The sequence below is a fragment of the Vitis riparia genome, chromosome 16 (genome assembly GCF_004353265.1).
Source record: "Vitis riparia cultivar Riparia Gloire de Montpellier isolate 1030 chromosome 16, EGFV_Vit.rip_1.0, whole genome shotgun sequence".
Taxonomy (NCBI): Eukaryota; Viridiplantae; Streptophyta; class Magnoliopsida; order Vitales; family Vitaceae; genus Vitis; species Vitis riparia.
The window spans coordinates 17,522,306-17,547,952 of record NC_048446.1 but is presented as its reverse complement, the minus strand read 5'-3'; the positions used below and the strand labels follow the sequence as shown (position 1 = coordinate 17,547,952).

General features: G+C 34.3%; 4 protein-coding genes across 4 annotated transcripts; 2 read left to right on the top strand and 2 right to left on the bottom strand.

Annotated features, from left to right (window-relative positions):
• The first annotated feature begins 351 nt into the window (after window positions 1–351).
• LOC117933068 (DNA mismatch repair protein MSH3-like) lies at window positions 352–4,726 on the top strand. Its single transcript, XM_034854434.1, has 8 exons — window positions 352–616; window positions 734–865; window positions 1,590–1,850; window positions 1,934–2,005; window positions 2,671–2,820; window positions 3,264–3,770; window positions 4,074–4,357; window positions 4,509–4,726. Exons 1-8 carry the CDS (start codon window positions 353–355, stop codon window positions 4,510–4,512), a joined length of 1,674 nt encoding a protein of 557 aa, XP_034710325.1. The 5' UTR covers window position 352; the 3' UTR covers window positions 4,513–4,726.
• A 3,929-nt stretch (window positions 4,727–8,655) lies between these two features.
• On the top strand, window positions 8,656–11,054 carry LOC117933346 (splicing factor-like protein 1). Its single transcript, XM_034854709.1, has 3 exons — window positions 8,656–9,135; window positions 9,204–10,580; window positions 10,614–11,054. The coding sequence occupies exons 1-3, from the start codon at window positions 8,656–8,658 to the stop codon at window positions 10,902–10,904; spliced, it is 2,148 nt and encodes a 715-aa protein (XP_034710600.1). The 3' UTR covers window positions 10,905–11,054.
• A 297-nt stretch (window positions 11,055–11,351) lies between these two features.
• On the bottom strand, window positions 11,352–19,259 carry LOC117932888 (flap endonuclease GEN-like 2). Its single transcript, XM_034854197.1, is given in 15 exon segments — window positions 11,352–12,026; window positions 12,129–12,177; window positions 12,180–12,258; window positions 12,447–12,547; window positions 13,198–13,280; window positions 14,114–14,207; window positions 14,706–14,874; window positions 14,981–15,040; window positions 15,517–15,590; window positions 15,690–15,762; window positions 15,861–15,912; window positions 18,284–18,411; window positions 18,527–18,588; window positions 18,865–19,022; window positions 19,127–19,259. Coding segments are annotated over 15 exon segments (1,695 nt in total). The 5' UTR covers window positions 19,195–19,259; the 3' UTR covers window positions 11,352–11,581.
• A 1,155-nt stretch (window positions 19,260–20,414) lies between these two features.
• LOC117933070 lies at window positions 20,415–22,634 on the bottom strand. The gene is made up of 2 exons (XM_034854436.1): window positions 22,368–22,634; window positions 20,415–20,847 (listed from the first exon to the last, which is right to left on the bottom strand). The coding sequence occupies exons 1-2, from the start codon at window positions 22,533–22,535 to the stop codon at window positions 20,773–20,775; spliced, it is 243 nt and encodes an 80-aa protein (XP_034710327.1). The 5' UTR covers window positions 22,536–22,634; the 3' UTR covers window positions 20,415–20,772.
• Window positions 22,635–25,647: the final 3,013 nt, after the last annotated feature.

The following is a 25,647-nucleotide window of genomic DNA, read 5'->3' as shown; positions in this document are numbered from 1 at the left end:
TTCTTAGAAGGTCTTATTTATAGTGATCCTTACTATGTAGGTTTTCTTGGTGCTATCTTACTTAACAGACTTGAAATCCATACTGAAATGATCAGGTCATTATGACTGACTGAATTAGTCATGGTCTGTTTGCTGTATGAGGAAGCTATTGATCATCAAAACAACTTTTAGAGTAACCTAGAATTCTTGGATCCACCTCCACCTTAGAGTTATAATTCTTAAATAGTTGAATTCTTATTATTTTTAAATAAGCTGCTCCTAAAATGCCTCTTAGCTGCAGCATTCTGGAGCCATTTGTACAAAATTACATTTCTTGACAGCACATTTATTACTGCATGCTGACAATGATTGGATGGTACAGTTCATTTCAGTCACGCAAGCTATTTTATTTGCTGGGAAACAACTTCAGCGACTTCACATTGAAGAGAAAGATGTTGATGAGAAGGGGCAATCAAGGAGTGTGCACTCTGTTTTGTTAAGAAAGTTGATTTTGACAGCTTCATCATCTGGTATAATTGGGAATGCTGCAAAACTATTGTCCACCCTAAACAAAGAAGCAGCTGATAAAGGGGATTTACCTAACTTATTCATTATTTCAAGTGGCCAATTCCCAGAGGTTTGTATGAAATGTTCATCTTCTCAATTTGTGTTGCATATTGTGAATGTGATGCTTTACTGTCTTCATATATTTTCTAGTCTCTGTTTTGTACTTCAACACCTCATTTATGCACAGGTTGCTAAAGCAAGGTCACTGGTTCAATCAGCAAAGGAGAAATTGGATTTATTAATTGGATTGTATCGGAAGCAGCTTCGAATGAACAATTTGGAATTCATGAGTGTTTCTGGGACCACACATTTGATAGAGGTAGTTCAGCGAAACAAATTTTGCGAGAACTTATATATGTACCTCGCCAGATAACAAAGTATTCTAATAATTTTAATGCTATTTGATCTGCTAGATATTAGTCACTTTTTTCCTTTGATTTACAATTTTAAGCCTCTTGTCTTTCAGCCCTTGCTTTATCAGATTTATTTGAAGTTAACAATTGTTTGAGTATTGAGTAGGAAGCGTTTTAGTTCTGTCCTGTAGAAGCTTAATGTGGGAAAACTGAAGGACTGATTTTCAGTCCTTCTCTTTCCTTTTTTTATTTACCCTTCCTTTTTACTCCTGGTTAATAATTGCAACTTTTTTTTTGGTGTATTTAATAACCTATTAGCATTTAGAATGTACCCTCCATACAGTTCATCCTGACTGCACACATATTTTTGTCAAAGTAGGTTTTGGATTATGTTAATGCCCCAATTTTCATGAAATTGTTGGTGGCTTTCTAATTGAGATTCAGCATTGACCACTTGAAATGGTTTCATACTGTGTGTGCACACATGTGCATATTGGTACAATGAATATTTCATTATTACTGGGCTTAGGTCTTCCTTGATCTTCGTGTTGGCAATTGCACTCTGCCTCGGTGCTTACTAGTTTGTTTATTTATTTCCCTGAGAAGCTGATGTCTTAATCAGGTATTCATATGCTATTTCTTTGGCACTGGTTTCGTTTATGGATGTAAAAATATTGCTTTAAACTGCAGTTACCTGTAGATGTAAAGGTACCTTCAAATTGGGTGAAGGTAAATAGTACAAAAAAGACTGTTCGCTATCACCCCCCTGAGGTATTGAGTGCCCTAGATCAACTATCTCTGGCAAATGAGGAGCTCATGATTGCATGTAGAGGTGCTTGGGATAGTTTTCTAAGGGCATTTGATAAATATTTCTCTGAGTTCCAAGCTGCTGTCCAAGCTCTGGCTACTTTGGATTGTCTGCATTCACTTGCCATTCTGTCAAGAAATAAGGTATGCTTTATATGACTTAAAGTCTAAATCATACTGTCTCCTGCAACTCCTAAGATGTTATATAATCCTTTCTCTCACTGCAGAATTATGTTCGTCCAGTTTTTGTTGGTGATAGTGAACCTGTTCAGATGCATATTTGTTCTGGTCGTCATCCGGTTTGTATATCAAATTCGTATAAAGTCTATTGAATGTATTGACCAGTTGAATTGAGAAATTTTCTTTTTTCAATTTCTGATGATATTAGTATCTTTATAGTCAGATTTTTTGTTATTGTTCCAATTGCGCCATAGAAGCCTCTCAATTAGGTTTGGCTTTTTGAATTACCATCGTGTTCAATGATTTGCCTTCTTGAGTTAATTAGGTTCCTTTGGATGTTTTAATAGAGTTGAGGATTTAGAAGTTGGTTATTATACTTCACTTAAGGCAAAACTATGGTGTAAGTATAAGGCTGTTAAGTGAAATGAGTAGCTCAATAGACAATTGAGTTTGGTTCATTTGAAGCTTGCTCAAGCTATTTGGTAAACTGAGCAACTCAAGCTTGAATCTGAAGCCTGGGCTCATTTTTTAGGCGAGACAAAGCTCAAGTATTGTGGTGCTGGTTCAGATTAGCTTCTCTCAAAAAACCAAAATTTTGCTTGGTGGACTATGTGAAATCAGTGTTCAGCTTAATCAAAATGTATACCTAGTTAGATATTGCCAAATTAGAGCTCTAAGATACAGTGCTGTTCCAAGTTCTCAATTATTGATCTATTGTGAAACTACATTTTTATTTGTTTTGGGGGACTATTTCTTCACTGCTTACACAATTATTTATAACCAGGTTTTGGAGACAGTATTACAAGACAATTTTGTCCCAAATGACACAAATTTGCATGCAGACGGAGAGTACTGTGAGATTGTTACTGGACCAAACATGGGTGGAAAGAGTTGCTATATTCGCCAAGTGGCTCTCATTGCTATCATGGCCCAGGTAGAACCAGCACTTGACATTATTTGCTCATGATCCACATTTTATTTGCTTATGACCCTGCTGCTTGTTTTCCTTGTGCTGTTAAACCCCTGACATACGTCTTTTTATCTAGAAACTCAATTATGGTATTTGGAAATATTAGGGTCTCATCTTAAAGGTATTTATTTTCAGTACTTACATAGACCTTTTCATATCAAGAAAGGTATTTCTTTGGTTTTTGCTTGCTTTCTTTTTTCCACATCTCCAACTGATGTTTGAACTAGATGATTCTGTCTGGTTTGCAAATTCCCCTCTCCAACCAATTTCCTTGTGAAAATTTTAGTTTGGCCAAAGTTTCCAATGTTGAATCATCTCTTAAAATACCAATTTATCCTTTTGTTGCTATTCTTTGACAAAGAATCTCTCACTACCGTTCATAAAAATGTGCCCTCTGAACCCTCTAGGTTGGTTCCTTTGTACCAGCATCATCAGCAAAACTGTGTGTGTTAGATGGCATCCACACCCGAATGGGCTCCTCTGACAGTATCCAGCAAGGAAGGAGCACCTTTCTAGAAGAACTGAGTGAGGCATCTCACATAATCCACAATTGCACATCACGCTCATTGGTTATCATCGATGAACTGGGGAGAGGCACAAGTACACATGATGGCGTAGCAATTGCCTACGCTACATTGCATTATCTTCTGGAGCATAAGAGATGCATGGTCCTCTTTGTCACCCACTACCCTAAAATTGTTGATGTCAAGAATGAATTCCCAGGCTCTGTGGGGGCATACCATGTTTCATATATGATGTCACAGAGAGCTATGGATATGGATACGGATAAAACAGGCTCAAAATCTGATAAAAATGCTCAAACTATGGATCATGAGGATGTCACCTACCTTTATAAGCTTGTGCCTGGCGTTTCAGAGAGAAGTTTTGGGTTTAAGGTTGCACAGCTTGCACAGGTTAGTTGCCTCTCTCTCTCTCTCTCTGTGACAAAATCCAAAAGCAAACAGTGGCCAACCCAAGAATTTAATTAAAAAAGAAAGGGAAAGCAAAATTTTCTTTTGAGAGTCAACTTATCAAATGAGGTGGGAATATTTTAGTACAGAGTATGAGGATGAGGATGAGGCTGAGTTGAAGTTTATATTGCTTCAACGGTTGGGTTTGTTCTCAGTTTGAACCTTCTGACTTTGAGAGTTTTCTTGTTCACTTACTTTTATTTTGACACTTTTTGAGTTAAGTAGGTGATTTACCTTGCATTGCAGCTACCTTCTTCATGTATTCGCCGAGCCAACATCATGGCTGCAGAATTGGAAGCAATGATTGTCAGCAGAGTGAAAAACAGTTCAGCACAAAAGACGTTACAAGGATCACAAGAGAGCATCTCAATACAATCTGGTTGCTCCGGGGCAGAACAAATAGGCCTGGAAGAAGATGCTTGCAGGGAGTTCTTTTTGGACTTGAAATCAGCATTGGGCAATGCTGATCCCGAAAGAAGCCTCCAGTTTTTGAAGCATGCTAGAAGCATTGCAAAAGAGTTGATAGGCAGGTAAAGACAAACCATTAAGCCATCCTTAAATCACCTGATGATATGTTGACATCTATCTTCCCAGGATTTACTTCATAGTACGTTTGTTTATATCACTTCACAGCATGCATTGAATGTTCTGATTCCATCAATGAGTTTGTTCTTTCCATAGATAAAAGAGAAGATCCAGAAAGCAGAATGGCATATGTATAGGATGGAGAGGACATTGATACTTGCAGATACAAACACACATACAGATGGTGAATGTTTTCAGTTTGTAGATAATTTTTGTGTGAAGATTTTGTATTCGGATCCCTCCTGACAGTTGCTTTTTGTACTCTCACATGTACCTTCCAGTTTCAGCAATGGTTTTTCTTGAGCTCCTTCATATACCTTTGTTTCAGTATTGGTTTTCTTGAGACTCTGCATTTAGTTATGGGGTCCTGCTCTGGCACTGAATTGGTACCTATCAATAAGCGGGACTAATCACAACAGGTCTCATATATCAAATAGAAAAGAGAAAGCATATATGTGCTACAAAATCATTAAAACAAATTTCTAGTACAAATAAATTTAGTTCAAGATTGGATAGTATGGAACACTAAAATTGGTTAATATAAACTATAGAGTAGAGATTTTGAAATTGAAATAAAATGGTTATCTATATATATATATATATATATATATATATCTACTTTCCCGATTCTTAAATTCTAAACGAAAACTAGAGAATATGTAAAGGGATTGTTCGAACACCACATCATCCATCAATAAAAGAAAGACATATTGTCATTTGCAGTGATGCAATCCACAAGTAAGCAAGGAAGATTGAAGAAGAGGGTCGGTATTGGAATATTTTGCTGTGAAGTTTAATTAGTCCTACTGCTATCTCTCACCATCATTTAATCCAATAACAACGAAGGTTGTATTGTTTTCATGAGTTTAAAGTCAGGGATTCGAGTTAATTTAGTGAACCAGACTTTACAATCCATGGGTCTGTTTGGTTCATGTTTTCAAGAACTGTTTTCTGTTCTTGAAAACAAAAAACACAAAAAACTTGTTTGGGAAAGGGGGTGTGTTTTTGTTTTTTGTGTTTTTCATGTTCTTAAAAACCACTTTTTTGATAATAATAAAAAGATGTTTTCATTATTTTTTTATTGTTCATAGAATAGATTGTTTTTCGTGTTTTCTCTTTCTTCTTTTTATTTTTTCGTAACTGTTATTTGTGTTTCCACAAAGATGAGCTCTACCCAACCACCAAACCTTCACCCCACCTCCAAATCCTTTATTCTTCCTTAAATTATTGAAATTAATATACTTACAAATGGTTACAAAATCATCATTTGTTTAAGAAAATTATAATTGGTGTAAAAATTTCAAAATGGAATAATTTTTTTTAATTTAAATGAATTATGCATATGATAATTATTTATATATTTATAATATCAAGTTAATGGAGGAAAACACTTTATTAATTAAAAAAATAACTTTTAAACATGTTTTTTCTTTTACTTATTCTAAAAAACCTTTTTATTAACTCAATAAAATATGTTTTTTTTTTTAGAACAAAAATTATTTTCCAAAATTCGGATTCCAAACATAATTTTTTTTTTCTTTTTCTGAAAACATAAAAAACTGTTCTTAAAAATTGTTTTCTAAAATAGTTTTCAAAAATAACAACCAAACAGACCTTATGTCTCTAGAGAATTCAATTGAATTAAGCAAGTTTTACCAATTTTCCACCGAGTTAATGCAAAAACATGTATCAAGTATTAGACTCATCGCAATCCTTATTGAGTGGGATACAACCCGACCGATACCTTGAACCTTACTCTATAATATAACCCTTAAGTTTGAAATTATTATAACACAACCTCCTTACCCTCAAAATGCTCCCGGGAACATACAATTTCATTAAAACTAAAAACTCCATAAAATGTGTATCTAAGTGCGGCTAATATATATACGTAAGATCTAATTTCATAATAAATTAAAATTTAATTTTTAAAAATTATATTTTTCTTATAATACAAGCAAACTTATAAAATAAAAACATTCAATTTTGTGTAACATTCTTGGAAAATGGAACTACAAAATAAATTACTTAATTTAATTTTCTTTGATATGTGTTACTAATTAAGTAATTGCAATATCATTTAAATTTTTTATCAAAAAAAAAAATATTAATTTTTTTTTCATTTTTTAAATGAAAAAAGATTAAATTCAAAATAATTAAATTTAAGAGGTGTTTGTATTTCTTAACTTTTCGAATATATTGCAGTTCCAATGCCAAACGGTATTTCAAATTTTTTACTATAAATAACATACAAAACATTTTGTGTAATTTTTCACTTCAAGAGCGAGAAAGAAACAGATACAGACAAAGAGAGGAAGAGCGAACGAAAGCACAGAAATTTTGCAGTTGCATTTCGCCTTCGAAGCAAGGGTTTCTCCAGGTGATATATGTATTCTATTTAATTTTATCATATTTTTTTTGTTTTTTTTAATCTTTGAACTTGAGATTTGAAAACTGTTGATTATGTGTTTTGTGGATTGAACTTGATCGCATTGCATTGTTCCACATTCTGATCATTTTTTTTAATTATTTATATTTTTTTATATTTTAATTTTTGAGTTATATTTGATATGAATTACGGTTTCAGTTTTCAAGAAAGAGGTAAAAATGAGATCTTGGTGACGTTTTATTGATTTTCTTTTCTTGATTGATTGATGAGTTTGCGCTCTGTTTGGTTCTTGGGGAGAATGAAGAAAAGGGAAGGAAAATCTGAAAATTGAATGAAAAGGGAATCCGATGTTTAGGAAATTTTCAGCATTTTGTTTTGTTTAATCTTGTTTTTCTGGGATTCCAAACGTGCCGTTGTTTAGCTTTTGTTAATTGGATGTATTGTGAAATTTAGAGGAAATCAAGAATGTGGGAAAATTAATGGCAAAAAGAGACAATGGTGGGTAGTTTGTTTCTGGGATTTATTAGTTTTATTAGTTTTTATATTTGGGTTTTCGGTTTTGTTAGGATGGGTCTTTCTATACTTAGCTGGGGTAAACAAGAACAAAGTCATGTTTGGCAGAAAGCACCTCAAATAAACCCTGGGGTAAAAGGGAGCAGTTGGGCTGTGTAGGTCTTAATTTTGAGCATTGATTGTCTTCTAAATTGTATCTATATTGAGAAAACTTGTGAAATGAAGCAGTTTTGGCTAAGGATTTTAACAGACAGTTAGCTGAAGCAACTCTCTCACCCTACTTTAAGTTGCCAAGAAAACTGAGCCGAAAAAGAGGAAACAATGAATGATCTCGGCCTTAAAGTTTCATTTTTTTTTGGTGTTTTCTTTTGGTTGTGCAATGAGTGAAAAAACCCAAATCAACTGAGCCAAATAGCTATAGTTTAAGTTGAAAGGGAGTTTTATTTTTCTCTAGTTTTCTAAGATCTATCCTTCATATTTTAGTTTTTTTCTCCTTTCGGTTTACCCACTTTTTCTGATCAACCAAACAGGAAATAGGGGAAGAATGAGTTTGATGTTAGAATATGGAGACATGGTTAAACCAAGGTGATTAGCACTCATCTGGTTTTTTTTGGCAGCTCTATTGATGCATTCATCATTTAAGGTTTTATGTATTTTGCTTCTCTTTTGCCTCTCTTCTTACAAATCATTCCTTTGCACCGAGTGGTTCTAGTTCTTCCACTCCATCATTCAGGTGTTCATAACATTATAGAGGTTTTCATGATATGTTAAGAAACTCTTTAGTTGACTGGTTTTAAGGTTGGCAAGTTTACATGCTGCACCATATTCAGGGGGGGTGTAGGTGTATGCTTGTTTCTTACTTGGCATTTAGATAAAAATCTAGTCCAGTTGTTTTAAGTAATATATGTGAGGGCAAATTTATTGGTTTTTGGTGCTTATTTCTCTTGAGATCTTAGTTTGTTGCATATTTGGATTTACTTAGATTAATTGAAGTTCTCTGAAATTCTCTAGATGAAGAATTTAATTTTGTCAATTTTGTTGGCTATTTTACTATACATATAAAGCACTAATCTAATATCTATGCCCTCTAGAATAAAAAATCTTTAATAAACATGCCACTTTTTTTCATTTCTGATCTATATGGCCTCTCTAAATATGTGGATCTCATTCATACAATGGTCAAAATTACTATGGCACTTCTACTTGTTACAATACTTTTGTCCGTATCCATTCTCCTTTTATGTTTGCTGATGCGCTTGGGCTTTGATGCGGCAGGGGTGCTTTTATTCCATGTTCTTGCTTTGAGGAAAATTGTGTCATTCGTATTTCAAGCATAGCTAGATGGAGAAACATGAAGCTTCATACGTTTCAAGGATTAGAAAGAAATATAGCATCGAAGTGGATAAACCAAACAAGGTAACTACTGTGGAGCTGCGAGCACAATGTGTTCTTCGGTCCTTTTTAGACAGGGATAATGATGAGAGTGAGGAATGGGAACTTGACGAATTTGTTTCTTTAAGCCGTTACAATGATGAGAAAGAACAGCCAATTGAAGATCCAGATATGGATTCATTGGGGAAGTCTGTGTCAAAGTCATCTTCTGATAGTGACCCTGATGAAGCTGAGGCCGGGTTGGAAGCCATTTCTAGAAGTTTGATTGAAAATAAGGGGTCACTAGATGTAATAGCCAATGAGCCAGCTCCATTACAAGACTTTCAGACACTAAAGAAGTGCAAGCAAGATGAATCATCAAACCTTGAAGCAGACGTTGGGTCTGTAGTTGCAGATCTCCATGATAAATCTGGGGTTCCTATGGCACCTGTTACTGATGAAAGTGCCTCTGAAAAGCAGGAGCATGCAGGAAGTTCTGGGAAACGAAGGCTTAGTAGAAGGGACCAAAACCTGAAGTAGATGGGGAAACTGATGAAGGCAATAGGACTCGCAAAAGAAGGAAAACCAGGTGGACTGGTGATGATTCTCAATTAAAAATACTTGGTCCTATTCAACTACCTAGCTTCGTGAAAGACTTTGTTACATCTGATCTGGATCCAGAAATTCAGGAGTTGAAAGTGGAACTGTTTGAGATAAATAGCAAGTTGCAAAGACCAGAGCTTCATGATGACTGCCCCAAGGAAGACAGGTCTCCTTCTCCAGAGCCAGTGTATGATTACCTTGGTAATAGAAAAAATACAAGGGATGTAAGGCTCCGTGAAAAACTCATCAAGAAGCGTCAATGTATCATTTCCAGGTTGATTGGGAAGAACTCCACCTTTAAACCTGCTGCTGACTACAAGCCACCAAAGCTCATTAAGAAACTCTACATTCCGGAGAAAGAATACCCTGATTATAATTTTGTTGGTCTTATAATTGGTCCACGGGGAAATACTCAAAAGAGGATGGAGAAGGAAACTGGGGCTAAGATTCTTTTAAGGGGTAAAGGTTACTCCTTGAAAACGCCACGCAGAACTAAAGCTTCTGATAATGAAGATTTACATGTCCGTATAGAGGCTGATAACCAAAATTCCTTTGATGCAGCTGTAAGAATGGTTGAGAAACTACTAATTCCAATTGACCGTGGAATAAATGCTCACCAACAAGCCCAATTAGTGGAGCTTGGCAAACTGAATGGAGAACGAAATATGTGCCGATGCTGCTATGACGAAGGGCATCCACATTATGCCTGCCCTCACCTACAATCTACTTTTCAAAGCTCGCTCTCTTGTGACATTTGTGGCAGCAACAACCATGCCACACCCTCTTGCCCTTTGATAGCATCATCTCAAGGTAGCAACTCTCTGTGGGGTTCATCTGGGCTTGAAATTGGTTCAACTCCAGACACACAAAGCAAACCCAATAAAGAAACCAGTGATGCAGATCTCTATGTTGGTTATCTTCCTCAAACTATGGACGAGAATTGTTTAGCAGAGTTGTTTGCTCCATTCGGTAAGATTGCTAAAACAAAAGTGATTAAGGACCGAGCCACAGGTATCAGTAAAGGCTATGGCTTTGTTAAATTTGAAAATCCTGCTCATGCTGCTTTGGCTTTATCCCACATGCATGGGTACAAAATTGATGGGAAGACATTGGCAGTAAGGGAGGGTACACGCCAATGGGTCACAGGATCCTCAGTTTTGAGCCCTGATCCAAATCACCCAGGGTCAATAGCAGCTTCTCAAGATGCCGTGCGTCAGACCGGTTTCCCTGTTCCACCGGGGTCATTGCTACCGCAACATCAAACCATGTTTCCTGAAACTAAGAGAATGGCTTTGCCTCCTCCCGCCACCTACCACTTGGGGCCATTTGATTTTTTCCCTAAAAGCAAGGGATTGGGTTTTCCTCCTGTGTCCAGCATCTTGAACTCGCAGGGTAGAAGTGGCTTCGAATATGGTTACATTGCTACCCAAGTTCCATTCTCGTCACCTAGTTCACTTTTACAGTTTCCTGGGGATCCTAGCTACCCTGGTTCCCAATTTAAGTCATATTTTGCTACAGAGACATCCAACCCATCCTCATCATTCAAAATCAGCCCAACCCCAGGAAGTAATCTGAAACCTATTCCTTGGCCAATCACCCATCTTACACAGTGGTGAACCTTGGAAGTTGTAGAATCTTCATAACTTGGTGGGCGGTTCTTCTCAGAACTGTGTTAAAGTAGTGGATACTCATGGTGCAGCCACCAGAACTTCATCTCATTCCTCAGTATTGTATAGAATTCTAATTCTTGGTCTTTTTTTTTGTTCCCTTTTGTTTGCCTTTCATGTTGCAATCTGGTGTTGAGATGATGTAAATTTGTAAAACTGGAATCGACTTAGCCTTATATGGCATTTCATTTGCCAGCTCTCGTGTTTACTTTCAATAGACTTGACCAGATTGCTTTGCCCAAGCAATTGTTACTTGTTAGAACTTAATGATATTCTCTACAATGTGATGTACCCTGGGAACTTCCAATTGTGCTTTATGTGATTTGTACCAAACCAGAATGAAATCCAACTTAAATTCACTGGTCAGACTTGAACCCACTCTGATCTCAATCTTGCTTTTTTTGCCATTGTAATGAATTATGTGTAAATTTGATAATTTACATTGCACTGTTGGAATAAATACACATAGCAAAGTTACACAATAGTCTGATAATCTGAACTAAGGCTACAAAAGAAAGCAAAAGAGAAAAGAGATAAATTGGCAGATTACAGATTATGTCTTCCTTGGTAGGAACATTCTCAGCTCTCCTTCGTTCCTTTCATATTGAAGTGATTGTGCCAGCTTCTCAATCACTCAAATCAATTACATCAATTTGTTGGCCATTATTGCCTTGTTGGCACTTCGAAACCTTTCGGGCACGTATTGGTGGGGAAGGGCTTAGCAGATCAATGACTATTTCAGAGCCACATTGACCATTCTGATGGCAAATTATGGCTTCATTGTGATTGTCATTGTCGCTCTCTGACTCTGTATCAAGCAACATATATTGTGTTTTTGCTGCTTTGGTTGCATCAGTTTGGGTTTTGGATGTTGTCATGCTTGAAGAAAATGAAACATTTTGAAAAGAATTGCCTCCTGCTTCTATGTCAAGCAATAGATTTTGGAGTTGTTTATCAATCTCAGCCAAGGGAGCTCTGTTATTGGATTTCTTTGGCCTTGGTTTACGATGATTTTGTTTCTTCTCTTGGGGTTTTCTCCCTTCAAACTCCACAATCTTTTCAGGACAAGCACTGGGGACCAAAATAAATGGGAATAAAAATATTTTTCAAAACATCTAATATTAAAAAGCGTTTTGGAACATGCCTACAGGACTTGCACCTTAATACAATTACCTCTTCACAAGCTCTGCTGGTATTATGGAGGATTTAAGGCCATCAAACTCTTCCAGGAAACCTCAAAGCATTCTCTTCCTTGGACTTTTCTGTGCTTTATAATTCCAGAAATAGGGCATTTTACTGGTATCTGTGACATGGAAAAAAATTTCAGCCGATAAATAAGCAATCATATATTTCATGGGATGTCCTCACACACCCTTGTACTACTATAATTTTATTCAGAGGACTCATGAGATTTTCTTCAGAACTTCAATTTAAACAAATTACACAAGGATAAAAAAATATAGGATCAAAAAGTCACAAAGAGAGTCATACCTCGTGCAACGGAAAATGAATTCCCAAGTTTGAAGAAGTTGAACGCAAATTGGCAAATCGCCGCAAGTCTCTTTCAGCGATCTTAGGAAGGATATACTCATCTGAACCAAAAAAAAAAAATCATGAATATTTGACAAACTCGAGAATAACTGAACAAACTTCTGTATGGAACTTGATGACACTTTAGATGTGTTACAAGGCAGAAATTTACAGATGCTCCCAAGTTAATGCTCCCACATTCCATCTCCACCATCAAAACCCTAAAATTTTGGAATGTTATCAATTCTAAGCTCTCCAGTGATTTGAAAACATTTTAAACCTTGAAATATATGAAATTCAAAGTTACAATCAGTTCAAATCAACTGATGTTGATGCTAAGAAGCAGAGTTGTACCCATCATATCAAACCATCATTTCATAAATCTAGTTTCCATATTAAATTACCTCACACCTGAAGCCAATCCCATCACATCAATGAATGCAAGGACAAAGTTAATTTCGCCAATTATGTTCACATCATCAGTGTAATTTCATGTCCAAAAGAAAGGTACGATGTTGTTGGACTATGTTGTAAAATGAGGGGTTAACAAATATATATTTTCATGACCTGCTAACCAAGTAGATGTGATCATAAGAAGTTCTACCTCCACAGGCAATAATCCAAGAATATACATGAAGTTTGCACAAAATTTTGCATCTACTTGTTTGCGTGCATCACCAACATAAAGTAAAAATTTTGAGGAAGAAAGTACCTGTTTTCTCAGGAGGCCACTCAAACAACTGAGCACATATCTTCTGAGCTTCAGTGCGTTGAAATGGAAGAAGAGCAAGAGCCCTATAACATTTAAGTGGACCAAATCAGATTCTTCTCATATTTGTGGTCCTTCATGGCTAAGCATCCATAATCAATCTCTTAAGAAAATCAAGAAGCCAAAGCCTTAAAAAGGTTGTCCTACTATTGTAATGAAACTCTTTTTTTTTTTTAAATAATTTCCACACAAATATATGCTCAACTGCTGTAATTAAGGTTTTAATTCAAAATATATCATAACAGTTTACCAAAATAAATCACAGACTTAATCACCACCAAGCAGTAAGGGACAGGAATTAGAAACTATTTTCCAGGAAGTAATAAAGGACTGGACATAATTATATAATTAGACTATATTTTTACACAAAAAAAAAAGTGTAAAAAAGATTAGCCTAGTCCATAAGTATGGTGGTAGAAACATTGTTCTTAACAGGCACGGTGGGGGTGAGGACTAGGGTTCTGAATAGTGCAGCCAGGCCTAATGCAGAAATGATACTCTACCACCTGCACTGTTAGAAAGATCTAAAAGTAAGAAATCAAAGTCTAAATGCATAGGTATCCTGATAAAATAAACCATATTTCATTAAACCTCAAGACAGAATCAAAGTATCAAAAAAACTAAAACCAATATCACTCTCAATGTTATGCTCCTATCTTTAGGAAAATATCAAATGGAACACTTATGGTAGTCCTAGTAGTCCACTAATTTTGTGTGGGTGCAAGGACAGAAGCAAAAAGGAAGAAAGAAGAGTAAAACACCACATGTTTTAAGGCACAAGACTTGTAGCCTAGTCAAATGCAGCAACAAGTACAAGCACAGACAACAATGGATCATAATACAATACTTTGAACTCTACCTATGCACTGCATCAGAGTCTGCAGAGTGACATTTTGGTTTCAAATAAGCATCAATTACTCGCAAGAACTCCCTTTGTGAACTATGCTCAGATCCTACCAAAGGCATCAAGAATTCAAAGCAAAAGTTAGCAGCACCCTACCATCTTAGACAACTAAACATTTTGTAACTGATAATAAGAATAAAGAGAAAGCTAACTTATTCTTTCAACAGATTTACTTGGAACAAAGGGATTGTATTTAATAAACCATAAATTCATTTGTAAAACACCTGCATGGGCTTTAAGCATGCTATAGAACTAGCTTATTTTTTCAACAGCTTTACTGGGAGCAAGGGACTGTAATCATACTTTGCCTTTATAAAATACCTGCATGGTCATGTTGTGTATTTACAGTGAAAATGAGGACAACACTACCTCAGACACAAAAGCTTGAACCATGCTGTTTTAATCAATTTCTTCTTTTAAATATAAAGATTGAAGTCAAGTATTTCAGTTTCTTGAGGATGGCTGACCATCTAAGATGTTATTTCTAACAGTTCACTAAGAAAGATGCTAAATTATATATTAACTAAACTGTTTCAAGGGAACTGACCATTAATGTTCATTTCATGGTCTGAACAATTCTCTTTGTCATTGCACTTAAGAACTTGCCCCTGTTTCCTTGAACCCTTTGATTTCTTTGCAAAGGATATCCCTTCTAATGCAATTTTTTTAAGAACAACTTCTTCACCAACTGATTTAACAATCTGGCATGCTGACTCCTGTGGCCAAAGAAACAATTGCAACAACATAAGCTTCCATTCAGCTCTTGAGATTAAGAGGAAAGATAAGCTATCCAACCAGGAAATGACACTTTTCGGAACTTACTGGCCCAAACCCATGAACTCCCTGAGAGTAATCACTACCAAGAAGAAGTGCCAGAGTAATCTGAAGATCAAAAATCACAATCGTTATTGAGAAGCAAGCTTACCTATTGGAAATATATAAAAATGGAAGTTTGAATTTCTTGATTTTATTATAACTGAATGCCACTATTATAGGAAAGAAAACAAATGGCTGCTGTTCAGGAGCCACAAGAGGAATTTGTGGGTATCAGACCTTGAGAAAAAAAAAATGCATGTGAGTGTGTTTATGCATGTGCTTAGCTAGATTTATTTAATTCTTTATTTGTTTTATTAATAGGTAGCTGATGGGCATGATTAGATTTATTGGAGCAGTTCCATTTAGAATGCTTCGGAACAACACAATTTCACAAGGTAGGGAGCAGCTAAATTTTCCTGCAATTAGTTCCAGCCATATCACAACCACTTTTGCAGGTGTAGCCCATCCTCAATTTTCCCCTTTTTCTATGGTAAAAAAGCAATATGTTACAAAAGCACAAGTACAAGCCAAAACAGAATTACCAAGGAGTTCCTTCCAAACCCAAGTGTGCTCTCTATGTCTGCCATTTCATAACAAACAACATAGCCGCCTTCCCCTAATTTGTCAGAAAATTGTTAGCAATATCAGTATACAAAAGGAAAATAGTTGAAGAAAAGTAAAGACTCAAGGACTAGCAGAATCCCCATTTACTCACCAAGGCAAATGTCTCTGTACACTGTCCTTGCACCAAAAAGGAAAACATCTGAATCTGAAGTGAAACATCCATCCTGAATAATAATAATAACAATTAATAACAATGCCATGCTGCCCATTACCAAACTGATGGACATTATGATAGCCCTATATAAATTAACAAAAGACTTACACATAATGATTCTGAGTTTAACAATGCACACTGTGCTTCAGCTTCTTCAATCCTGAATTAGGTGAAAGAACAATTTCAACTTTTTCAAACATAAATAGGCTACAAATATCCAAATCTATATATATAAAGCATTACTTTACATGGAATTCGGTGATACTAATCTACTCCTGATTTTCATTAAATCCAAATTTTTATTAATGCAACGTTCATTGCTCCACAAATATGCCAGAAGAATAGTGAATCAATAAGGTACCTTCCATCACAAAATTTCAGGAGGTCTTTTTTTTTTTATAAATAAGCAAGCAATAGATTAAAAGGCAAAAAGCCACAAGGCATACAGGGAGTATACACAACAACCTAACCCAAAAGACACAAAAAACAAACACCCTCACCAACCCTTAAGTGGATGCTAGCCACTCCAAAAAGCCTAAGAGAGACAAGGACTCCCCACCAATGTACACCCGAGCCCAACTCCAAAGATTACAAACAAAAGAATTTTTGAGCTTCTGTATAGCTAAAGACCCTCCCCTAAAAGCTAACTTATTCCTCTCTTTCCAAACTGTCCAAAAAATACACAACATGATGGAATTCCAAATCTTTTTCCTTTTTTTCCCCACAAAAGGGTCTTTCCAGCTGAATAACACCTCTTTAACTGTCTCTGGGAACACCCACAGAACCCTAAACAAGGCGAGAATGATCTCCCAGAGGACCCTGACCATTGTACAGTGTAAAAGAATGTGATTTACAGTTTCTTCTTCACAACCACACAAAAAACAACGGTTGGGGAGCTGCCACCCCCGTTTCTGAAGCCTATCCAGGGTGAGAATCTTGATTCATATGTTTGAGTGTTAATATGCCAGGGGATTGTTTGAGGAATGGAAACAGTAGACATGTTATAATCTCGAGATATCACAAATAATAAATTGTGAAGTAACTTTGTGGTTATGCTCTGAGAAACTTGGAGCTTTTGATAAACATAACAAAATTTCATATTACTGTTACAGACACATTCTTTGCAAATGTTAACTAATAAAACTGGAGGAGTTTTGAATAGTTTTTCAAGAATTTAAAACCAATCCTTCAAGACATTTTCAAGCACACAAAAGGAAGAACAACAATTCTTTTAAAACAAGCATCATTTTTAGAAGAGGTAAAATGAAAGCAATATTTTCAATTTCTCTATAAAAATAGGTACTGAAAGTTTGGGTTTGATTTTGTGCATTTGCAAAATATTCTGCTATTTTACTTCCTGATGGAGATTATGATACCTTTTTTTTTATGCATAGCGTCACTTACATTTTTATTTTTTATTTTTTTTTTGGGTCCCTCTTGGGACGCAATGATGACTTGAGGTGTTTCATGTGCAAAATATTATAAAGTTTTCAAGCATTAGAAAAATGATTAATTGGTGATAGGGAAAATTATTAGTCTTCCGGAAAAGAACAAATCTAACAAGCTAAATCCTCTTTAAGTACTTACCATTCCTAAAAGATGAGATTATAAACTGAGTGTTAAAGCCTAAAACCTTAAAAATGAAAGAAAACGGTTTCAGAACTTCCATTAGTTGGATGGAAAAACTAAAAAAACAGAATCCTCTCTTGCTAGTAATGAGTTCTCCATCCACAGATTTTTCGTATTAGGCCTGTAAGCTATAAAAGCTAAGGGGTTCACATGTTGGCTCATTTCCAGATAAGATTCTTTTTTTTTTTTTGGTTGTTCGATAGGCAAAGATGGAATATATTACTAGCACCCAACAAAGGGCGAACAAAGGTATACATGATATATACAAAGGTGCCAAAATGGCCAAATAATGCTAAGGGAAAAAGATGTGAGCCAGAATTTTATTAAATTTAGAGCAGAAAATTCAAGAATGTGGTCTCCTGACCGATAAATGGATTTCCCTATCTAATTGTCAGCCTTCTAAACCCAAAGAAGCACCTTGCAAAACTAAATACTCCTAAGTAAGTGATCACAAAGTAGAATCTTGAGGAACAAAAAGGCTCCAAGCAACCAGGCATGTGCACGGAAACCATGTCAGAAGCACAAATGGTGCCCTTTTAGTAGCCAATTTACCGAACTAAAAATGAAAGTTAAAATTAGGTTTGAAACTTGAATTTCTTATTCTTCCTAATCCAAGGTGCAAATGAAGCAAGGACTTCATTACAAAAGTTTATTGTGGAAATGAAGTTTTATAATGATATAGAACAAAAACATTCCAATTTATCATCAGTCCAATTTGTTCTTCCTTATAGTCCTATACATTTTTCTGTCATGTATTTATCTTCAGGAAAATAAAAAAGATAAGAGTTATTGTTATAGGAAAATAAGACCACAAGAAAACATTGAAGGGTCTGAATCAAATAGAGTTGATATCATATAAAGTGGAACATAAACCAAAATTCTAGCTCATCAGTGAAGATTACCCATCTAAGCAAGGGATACCAAGTGCCAAGCCAAGGACTTTTGCCTCCTTTATCATGCATGAGAATTCAGATCCCATATTTCTCCGGAGCGAAGGCACATTATGGGAATTTGTTTCATCTCGAGTGACCTGCTTTGGTCAAGTTACAGAATTTATTACTAAGAAAAAATTTGAATTGAAAAAAGAAAAAGAGGATTGAAGAAAGGTAAACATCAATGGAAATGCAGCATGTGTAGAATCCTACCTCAGTTCCTGAATTTAAGCGCCGTCTGTAAGTGGCTAGTTTGATTGCAGGGATTGATCCATCTATGAGACAATAAAGATTACTTAAATCCACCAGCATTGAGAAGAAAATAAAGAACTCCTCCATCAAATATTGTGAAGGAAGGAGCCTACATGTCTTTAAACACCCATATAAATCAAATAACTTAAATTTACCAAAATTTCTAAATACCAATCACCCAAATCATATTATCATGAAATAGTCCAAACCCAATATCAATTTCCACAAAAGGCAATACCCAGTTCCAGTTTACATCTGAAGTCAAAATTGAAGGCAACCAAAGTGGAAAATACACATACCTGTGACAAAAATAAGGCTACAATTCAAAGCAATGAGAGCTCTAAGACGGTGAAAGAGGCCTTTGAGATAAAGCTTGTCCTTGATTGAAGCATGAGATTTGTTTACATTTTGAAGTTGAACTATCCAACATGAAAGATCGATGCACACCCTCTTGTTCCTACCACAAATTTCAGGGTAAGCAAAAGTAGTTTTTTTTAGAAAGAAAAAATAAATAAAAAAAAAAGGGTATGTTTGGATACTGAGAAAATGTGGGAAACTCACTGGAGGTGGTAAAGTGGGAGAGTTTTCTTGCAAGATTCCAAGATGTCCCAGAGGTTTTTCACACCCATTTCGAGATAGAGAAATGAGTGAGGGACTTTGAAGAGATTCTTCCGAGAGGGAAAGTCTAGAAGATGAATGAAATTCAAATGCCCATGTTTTATGTCTAAATTACTCTTCTTACGGACAAATACCCCTTGGTTTTAAAACGTCGCCGTTTTATTTTTCTCCGTTTACCCTTATTGCTTTGTACGACGCCCTTTAAACTCTGCCCAATTTTTCTCCATCTCTAAACCAAAAAAGTTACCAATCGCCGTTGATGATATAAATATGTAATTTATATATTATATAAAAATAAAAATAATTTTTAAAATTTTAAAATACATATGTAATTAAAATTTTTAATAATATTATTTTTTTATATTTAATATATCAAATTAAATGATAAATAAAAATATAAATGTATTAATACATGAAATTTTATTAAATAAAATATATAATATTTAAGTATAAAGATATGTTTAAGTTGAAAAAAATTATAATATTTAATTTTACTTCACATTTTTGTATTTTATTATTTTAAACTTATTATATTCATTAATTTATATTTATTATTGTATAATTATTATAAAAATAATCATAAATATAAATATTTACATATGTTCAAAGGTTTTATGTGACAAATTTGAAAAAAAAAATTAATATTACAATATATCATATTTTGCAGCAACATGATAGGAAGAAGATACACAGCTTGGTGGTGATCCTCCAGCATGCAAATTTTCTTTACAATTTTAGCTAATCCCACCTCACTTACATCCATGTGCTATAGAAATACCTTGCAACAACTATTACCAGCAAGCCTGATACTGGGCTGGGCTTGAGCGTGAATTGGGCATTTATCAGTGTTGTAGCATGACTCAAAATACGTATGGAGAAAAAATGTCATCGCTCCGCTCCATTCGATTCGGAGAGTGAAATAGTTTAAAAGTATTTTTTAATTTTCATTACCTGAGAATTAATATAAATATCTTTTTATATAACCCTAATTTGTGATATAGTAAAAGTCTTCTTTTCTATTTCCATAGACGTAGACAATCTGCCGAACCAGTTAGATCTATATGTTTTCCTTTTGTTTTTTTTTTTTTCTCTATTTTTTCATCAAGAATCATTGCACAAAAATCAACAAACAAGTAGCTTGACCGGTTTGTTTGGAACTAAACAAACCGTCCGGTTTAACGGCCCAACCCCCGGTTCCAGCGAAAGCAAATTATCCCTTAGAGATCACCTCTGCAGCCACAACCTAGGATCATTGAATATTTAAGTCTCCATTTAAAATGTTCAAAATAATACAAGGAAAGGCTAAAGTTTTCCCAACATTATTTGAAATTCAAGTTGTAGAGAGAGGAAAAAAAAAAAATTGGAACACCAACTGACCCAAAAGCTTTAGGACTTACAGGGCAACTCCCTCATCTCCAACAGAACAACTTCAATTTGATATGATGATCACCTATGGGTGTGCTGTTCTAGAAACCATCTATTATTACAAGTAAAATGTATCCATGAAACCCACACATTTTCACAGGCGGAGAAGAAGATGGTTCTTGGCCTGACAGCAAACCATATTTTATCACACAGCAGCAGAGAAATCAGTATTCCTTATTTCCAAAATTCTTGCACCAGAGCTGTGAAGGAATTGGCCGAACCGGATGATGAGGCCGTTGCTGCAAAATAAAACATTTTTTAGTTGGAACTCCTCATTATAATTACACTATATGTTAAGTACTCCGTTTTTTTTTTCTTCTCTTATATTGTAAATATTGTGCACACCACACTCACGTATAGATAATGTCCATTCTAGATCCATAGACCTTCATGGTCTTAAAATACATTTATATCATTAAGAAATTTTCACTATATATATGTAGAAACTTTTTTCTTCTAAATGATACAAAATATCACCAACCCATAGTGTCTTGCGGGATTGTAGGGTTACTCAGATAGACAAACACCCCTTATGAAATCATACAGATGATCCCACACTGGAATCTAAAATCAACTCCTTCCATCCATGTAGATACTATCTACTTTTGACTTAATAAATCCTCACTACTTTAAATGGTGTCTAAATAGTTAAGATAAACCCGCTATTACATGCATAATGTCGTGAACTATATATATAATATTTATATAACATATTAAACTCAGATAAGAGATTTCTTCATCGTTTACAAACTTGGAATTCCGAACTAGTATTAGCAGCTTCCCATCACACATTTAAGGCCTCCAGATTCATGGCAGGCAACCTCTCAAAATCAATTCCTCGGAGTTGTCAGGGATGGAATTTAATTACAACGTAATGAACATCAAGGGTTCTTCAAATTTGAAAATAGTAATATTAGGGTTTGCAAGGAAAAGAAGTCCTAATTGTGACTAGAGATTGCTTTAGGGCTGCAATTATTTTTTTCAAAGAGAACTTTAGTTTAATTATTTTTCAAAAAACAATTTTAGAATAAAATATTTGAAAATATTGTTTCAATTGTTGTATTTTAAATTTTTTTTTTTAATTATCCTATTCTTTAAAAAATCCCAAGAAACAAGACCAGGGTTTTAGGGGGAAAGATGGTGTTGGGTGATTAAGATAAATGTCACAGGGAAGGGAGCTACCATATTTTGTGAAATTTCTGGTGATGCTTCGGCATCTTCTTCTTCCTCCTTTGCAAATTTTACTTCAAAAGTAGAAATATTACTCTGTGATCAGTATAGATCTTCACTGTATTTTTTCCTATCCCTCTCACATCTTAGGCTTAAGCATCGTTTAGACTCTCAATTCCTCCTTGATTCGACTCAGAAAGTGCAGTAGTGAACCCTAGATTCTACATTTTCAAGCTCTATATCGTCCGTCAAGTCCTTGTCAACCCTTCAACGGAAGATGGAATTTTGGCTCTAGGGTTTCAAAAATAAGAATAGAATTTATTTATTTTTAATTGGGATGAAATCAAACGGTTTTGTCCTTGATTCAAGTCAGAGAGTGCAGCAGTGAACCCTAGATTCCTTACATTTTCAAGCTCTATATCTAGCTTTGTCCTCAATCAAGTCCTTGTCAAGGAAAATGGAATTTCGGGTTTAGGATTTCAAAAAATGAGAAACGATTAAATCAAAAGCAAATGACACCTAGGGATTAAAAATCAATCACAATTATGAATTGATTAACTGCCAAACGAAGAGAGTGAAAGAGAGAGACCTCGAGCTCGGCAGATTTCATAGCGATTGGGATGCAAATGAGAAAGACGCCGAACATGGCAATGGCAGTGTTGCGCTTCCAGTGTTTGGGCCTGCAATTTGGGCCTCCAGTCATGCTCCACACCTTCGTCCTGAAATCTTCGCCGTGGCCGTGATCCATTCCTCCCATGCTTTTTCCTCTCCTTTTCCTTTGTTTTCTCGAACAGAAACTTACAGGTAACAAGACGACGATGACGTTCTGGAGTTCAACAAATAACAGAAAGCCCTAATTATTGTGAAGTTGATTTAGGCGCAACTAAGCGCCGTCGTTTCCATTATCGGAAGAGATGTTAGCTTGGGCCTGGGCCAGCGTCTTGTTTAGGGAAGCCCAAGGCTCACGAAGAGGGACTTTCAGAATCATCTCTTTCTCTCTTTATTTCATTTTATTTTTATTTTTATTTTAAAAATGAAAGAAAAATCCCCTTTTTATAAATCTTTTTCAAGGTAGACTTTCATTAGAATTTAGAATTTATGCTTGGACCAAAAAGTGGGATGAAAAAAAAAATCCATTAACACTTTGATTAAACCCTTCGTTAATTCAAGGACTTTTTGCACTAGTAAAACAATTTAAAAAAATATAAATATAAATTTATTCTATAAAAAAAATAATCCTAAAATTATAGTAATTTGTATCTAAGTAGATTTCATGTTGTTAGTGTTAGATGAAGTTGATAATTTTGCTTTATTTTGAAAGTTATAAAAAATGAATTTATCTTTTCAAAATAAAAATTTATTAAAGTAATACAAAATTTTAAAAAATTTCATTCCAATTACTAATAAATTAATGAGGCATGTCTAATAAAGTTGTTCTAAACTTCTAAATTGCAACATATTATAATATTTATGCTATATTTAATGCAAAATATTTAATATAAATTTGTTTATTTGTCTTGGTTTTTATTTTATCAATTTCATAATTTATCTTATAGTATTTTCACTCATAAATTATAAATTTTAATCAAAAGTTTATTTTGAAACTAATTAAATTATAATTATAAATTATATTTGGCAAATTCATAAAGTATATGTTTACATAAAAAGTTTAATATATAAATTATTGTTATTTTATAAATTATGAATTATTAGTTCTTTTCCTGTTTTTCATAACCTCTAAATTTTACTAAATGATATCAAAATTAAGTTAAAATAAAAACTTTGAACCCAGGTCCAAAGGTTGGGCTGAAGCCAAAGCTCGAGGCCTGGCCCCATGCCCATACGGTTAAGCTCTAGGCCTCGAATATGAAAGAGAGGGTGCTCCTCTCCAACGGGAAATTACGTGTGAATCTAAGATCTCTTTTAATATAACTATTAATGACCATTCCTCATAAATCATGAGTTATGTGTGAGACTAGAATCGTGTTTACTATGACTTCGAATCATATGAATAGTGTAGGAAATTAAAAATCTTTGTGACAAGTCATACCATTTTCGTTTTACTTTTCTATTAATACATGTATGTTGGTGTAAGTAATATAATGGATCCTTATTTCATATTCTCATATATTGGGAAATATTAAAATGTTAAATATTAGAGGTATTGGAGGAAACTATAAAAATGTTAGTTATATTAACATCTTTTCTCTTTTATACGAGTATAACATCCATTTTTCAACTACCATTTTAGTTTTATTTTTTTATTAATACATACATGTTGGTGTAAATGAAAGGATACTTATTTCATATTTGCCCTTTTATAACACCCGTTTTTCAACTAGTGTTGAGTATTCTCTATCTATTTGATTAATTAAAACTTAAAAAACAAGAGGTTATGAAAATTTTACATACAAGTAAATATAATAAATTAATGTCCTTATATAGAATAATGAACTAATGCAATAGCAAAAGAACATGGAACATAATAAGTTAGTTGAATTAAAAGATAATGTTCCAATAGGAAAATTGTTCGTCATATTTTCTTTTTATTTACTTGCATTTTCTTTCGTTTATTTTTTTTACTTTTTATTTTAATCAATGTGAATAGTGGTGGTACAATACGGGTACAATACGGAAAGGGTGAGTTGTCCAAGTGGAGAGATGCGATTGTATTAGTCATTTTTCATGGAGTTAATTTTTTTAATTAAAGATAAAAGAAATAATGTGTTAATGATTTGGGAAGGAATTTATTTTTGTTAGATTCATTGAAGAGCCAAAAAGTTAACAAAAGGAAGTAAATAAAGTAGTAACTGAAATATTAAATGAGAAGCATAAACTAAGAGCACGGGATGGAACAATTAAAGGGGCAACATTACCTGAGTAAGTCTTCGTGTATAAAGTGTGACTCATATCTTGGATATGCGCCACATTTTTCAATGGTTTTTCACTTCTCTAATTGACCTAAATCATATTACTAAAAGGTTTTGCCCTTTTACTCTATCCACCATCACATTCCCATTCAAGACATTTCAACAAATGGGAAATGTGGTGACAATAAGAAGGGGTTGTAGTGGCTTACTCCACCATTGATTCTTATTTAAGACATTTCAAGCAACAAGAAACCATAGTGATAACGAGACAAAGTTGGTCTTCGACTCAAGAAGCCTAGACTCAACTAAATAAGGAAGACAAAAATGAAATTCTAAACTCAAATTGAGTATAAAATCCTCAATTTTCACCTTTTAACTAAGTTAACAATTTTATTAATGGAATTCTTGTGATTTACACTCTTTCAAAGATTTAAAGTTGTTGCATAATCAACTTGAAATTAAACATATTACTATAATTGAGTTAATCGAGGATAATAATATATAAGTAAATTTTGATGAAAATTGATAATAAAATCTATTTGTAAAGATATTTAAATTAAGAATTTAAAAAGGAAAATCTTTAAAAAAAAATTGGAATTATACTTAATTTAAGGATTTTAAAAAATATTTTTTTAACTTAAAAAGAAAATGATTAAATACATATTACATCTTTAACCTTTTACATCTTTTACACTTTATCCCTCACTTTTTTGTGTAGTGTAGAGTTAATTTCTACTATTGTTTTTCATTTTGCAAGTATTTTATGTTCGATTGAACTATTATCCCGTGGCTAGATTTCAATATTGAAGGTGATGTTCTTCAAGGTTCTGCATGTCATGACCAAGGATTTGTTTATTGTTGGTCTGGTGCCATTGATTGTGTTAGAATAACTAGAGAAAAGTATTGTTTTGGTTGCAAAATTACTTTAACTCAGCCAAAGGATATGGAAGACAACCCTCCTAATCAACAACATGTTTGTCGGCTTGGCATTTCAAGAGG

What these genes read in the sequence shown, in the direction of transcription:
- LOC117933068 (XM_034854434.1), top strand. Translation starts at nt 353, where the DNA reads ATGGTACAGTTCATTTCAGTCACGCAAGCTATTTTATTTGCTGGGAAA. An exon ending in CAAGTGGCCAATTCCCAGAG is followed by an intron (nt 617 to 733) that starts GTTTGTATGAAA and finishes ATTTATGCACAG; the next exon opens with GTTGCTAAAGCAAGGTCACT. An exon ending in CCATTCTGTCAAGAAATAAG is followed by an intron (nt 1,851 to 1,933) that starts GTATGCTTTATA and finishes CTCTCACTGCAG; the next exon opens with AATTATGTTCGTCCAGTTTT.
- LOC117933346 (XM_034854709.1), top strand. Translation starts at nt 8,656, where the DNA reads ATGGAGAAACATGAAGCTTCATACGTTTCAAGGATTAGAAAGAAATAT. An exon ending in CTGGGGTTCCTATGGCACCT is followed by an intron (nt 9,136 to 9,203) that starts GTTACTGATGAA and finishes AAGGCTTAGTAG; the next exon opens with AAGGGACCAAAACCTGAAGT. An exon ending in CTGAAACTAAGAGAATGGCT is followed by an intron (nt 10,581 to 10,613) that starts TTGCCTCCTCCC and finishes CACTTGGGGCCA; the next exon opens with TTTGATTTTTTCCCTAAAAG.
- LOC117933070 (XM_034854436.1), bottom strand. Translation starts at nt 22,535, where the DNA reads ATGGGAGGAATGGATCACGGCCACGGCGAAGATTTCAGGACGAAGGTG. An exon ending in TGAAATCTGCCGAGCTCGAG is followed by an intron (nt 20,848 to 22,367) that starts GTCTCTCTCTTT and finishes TTTATTTTGCAG; the next exon opens with CAACGGCCTCATCATCCGGT.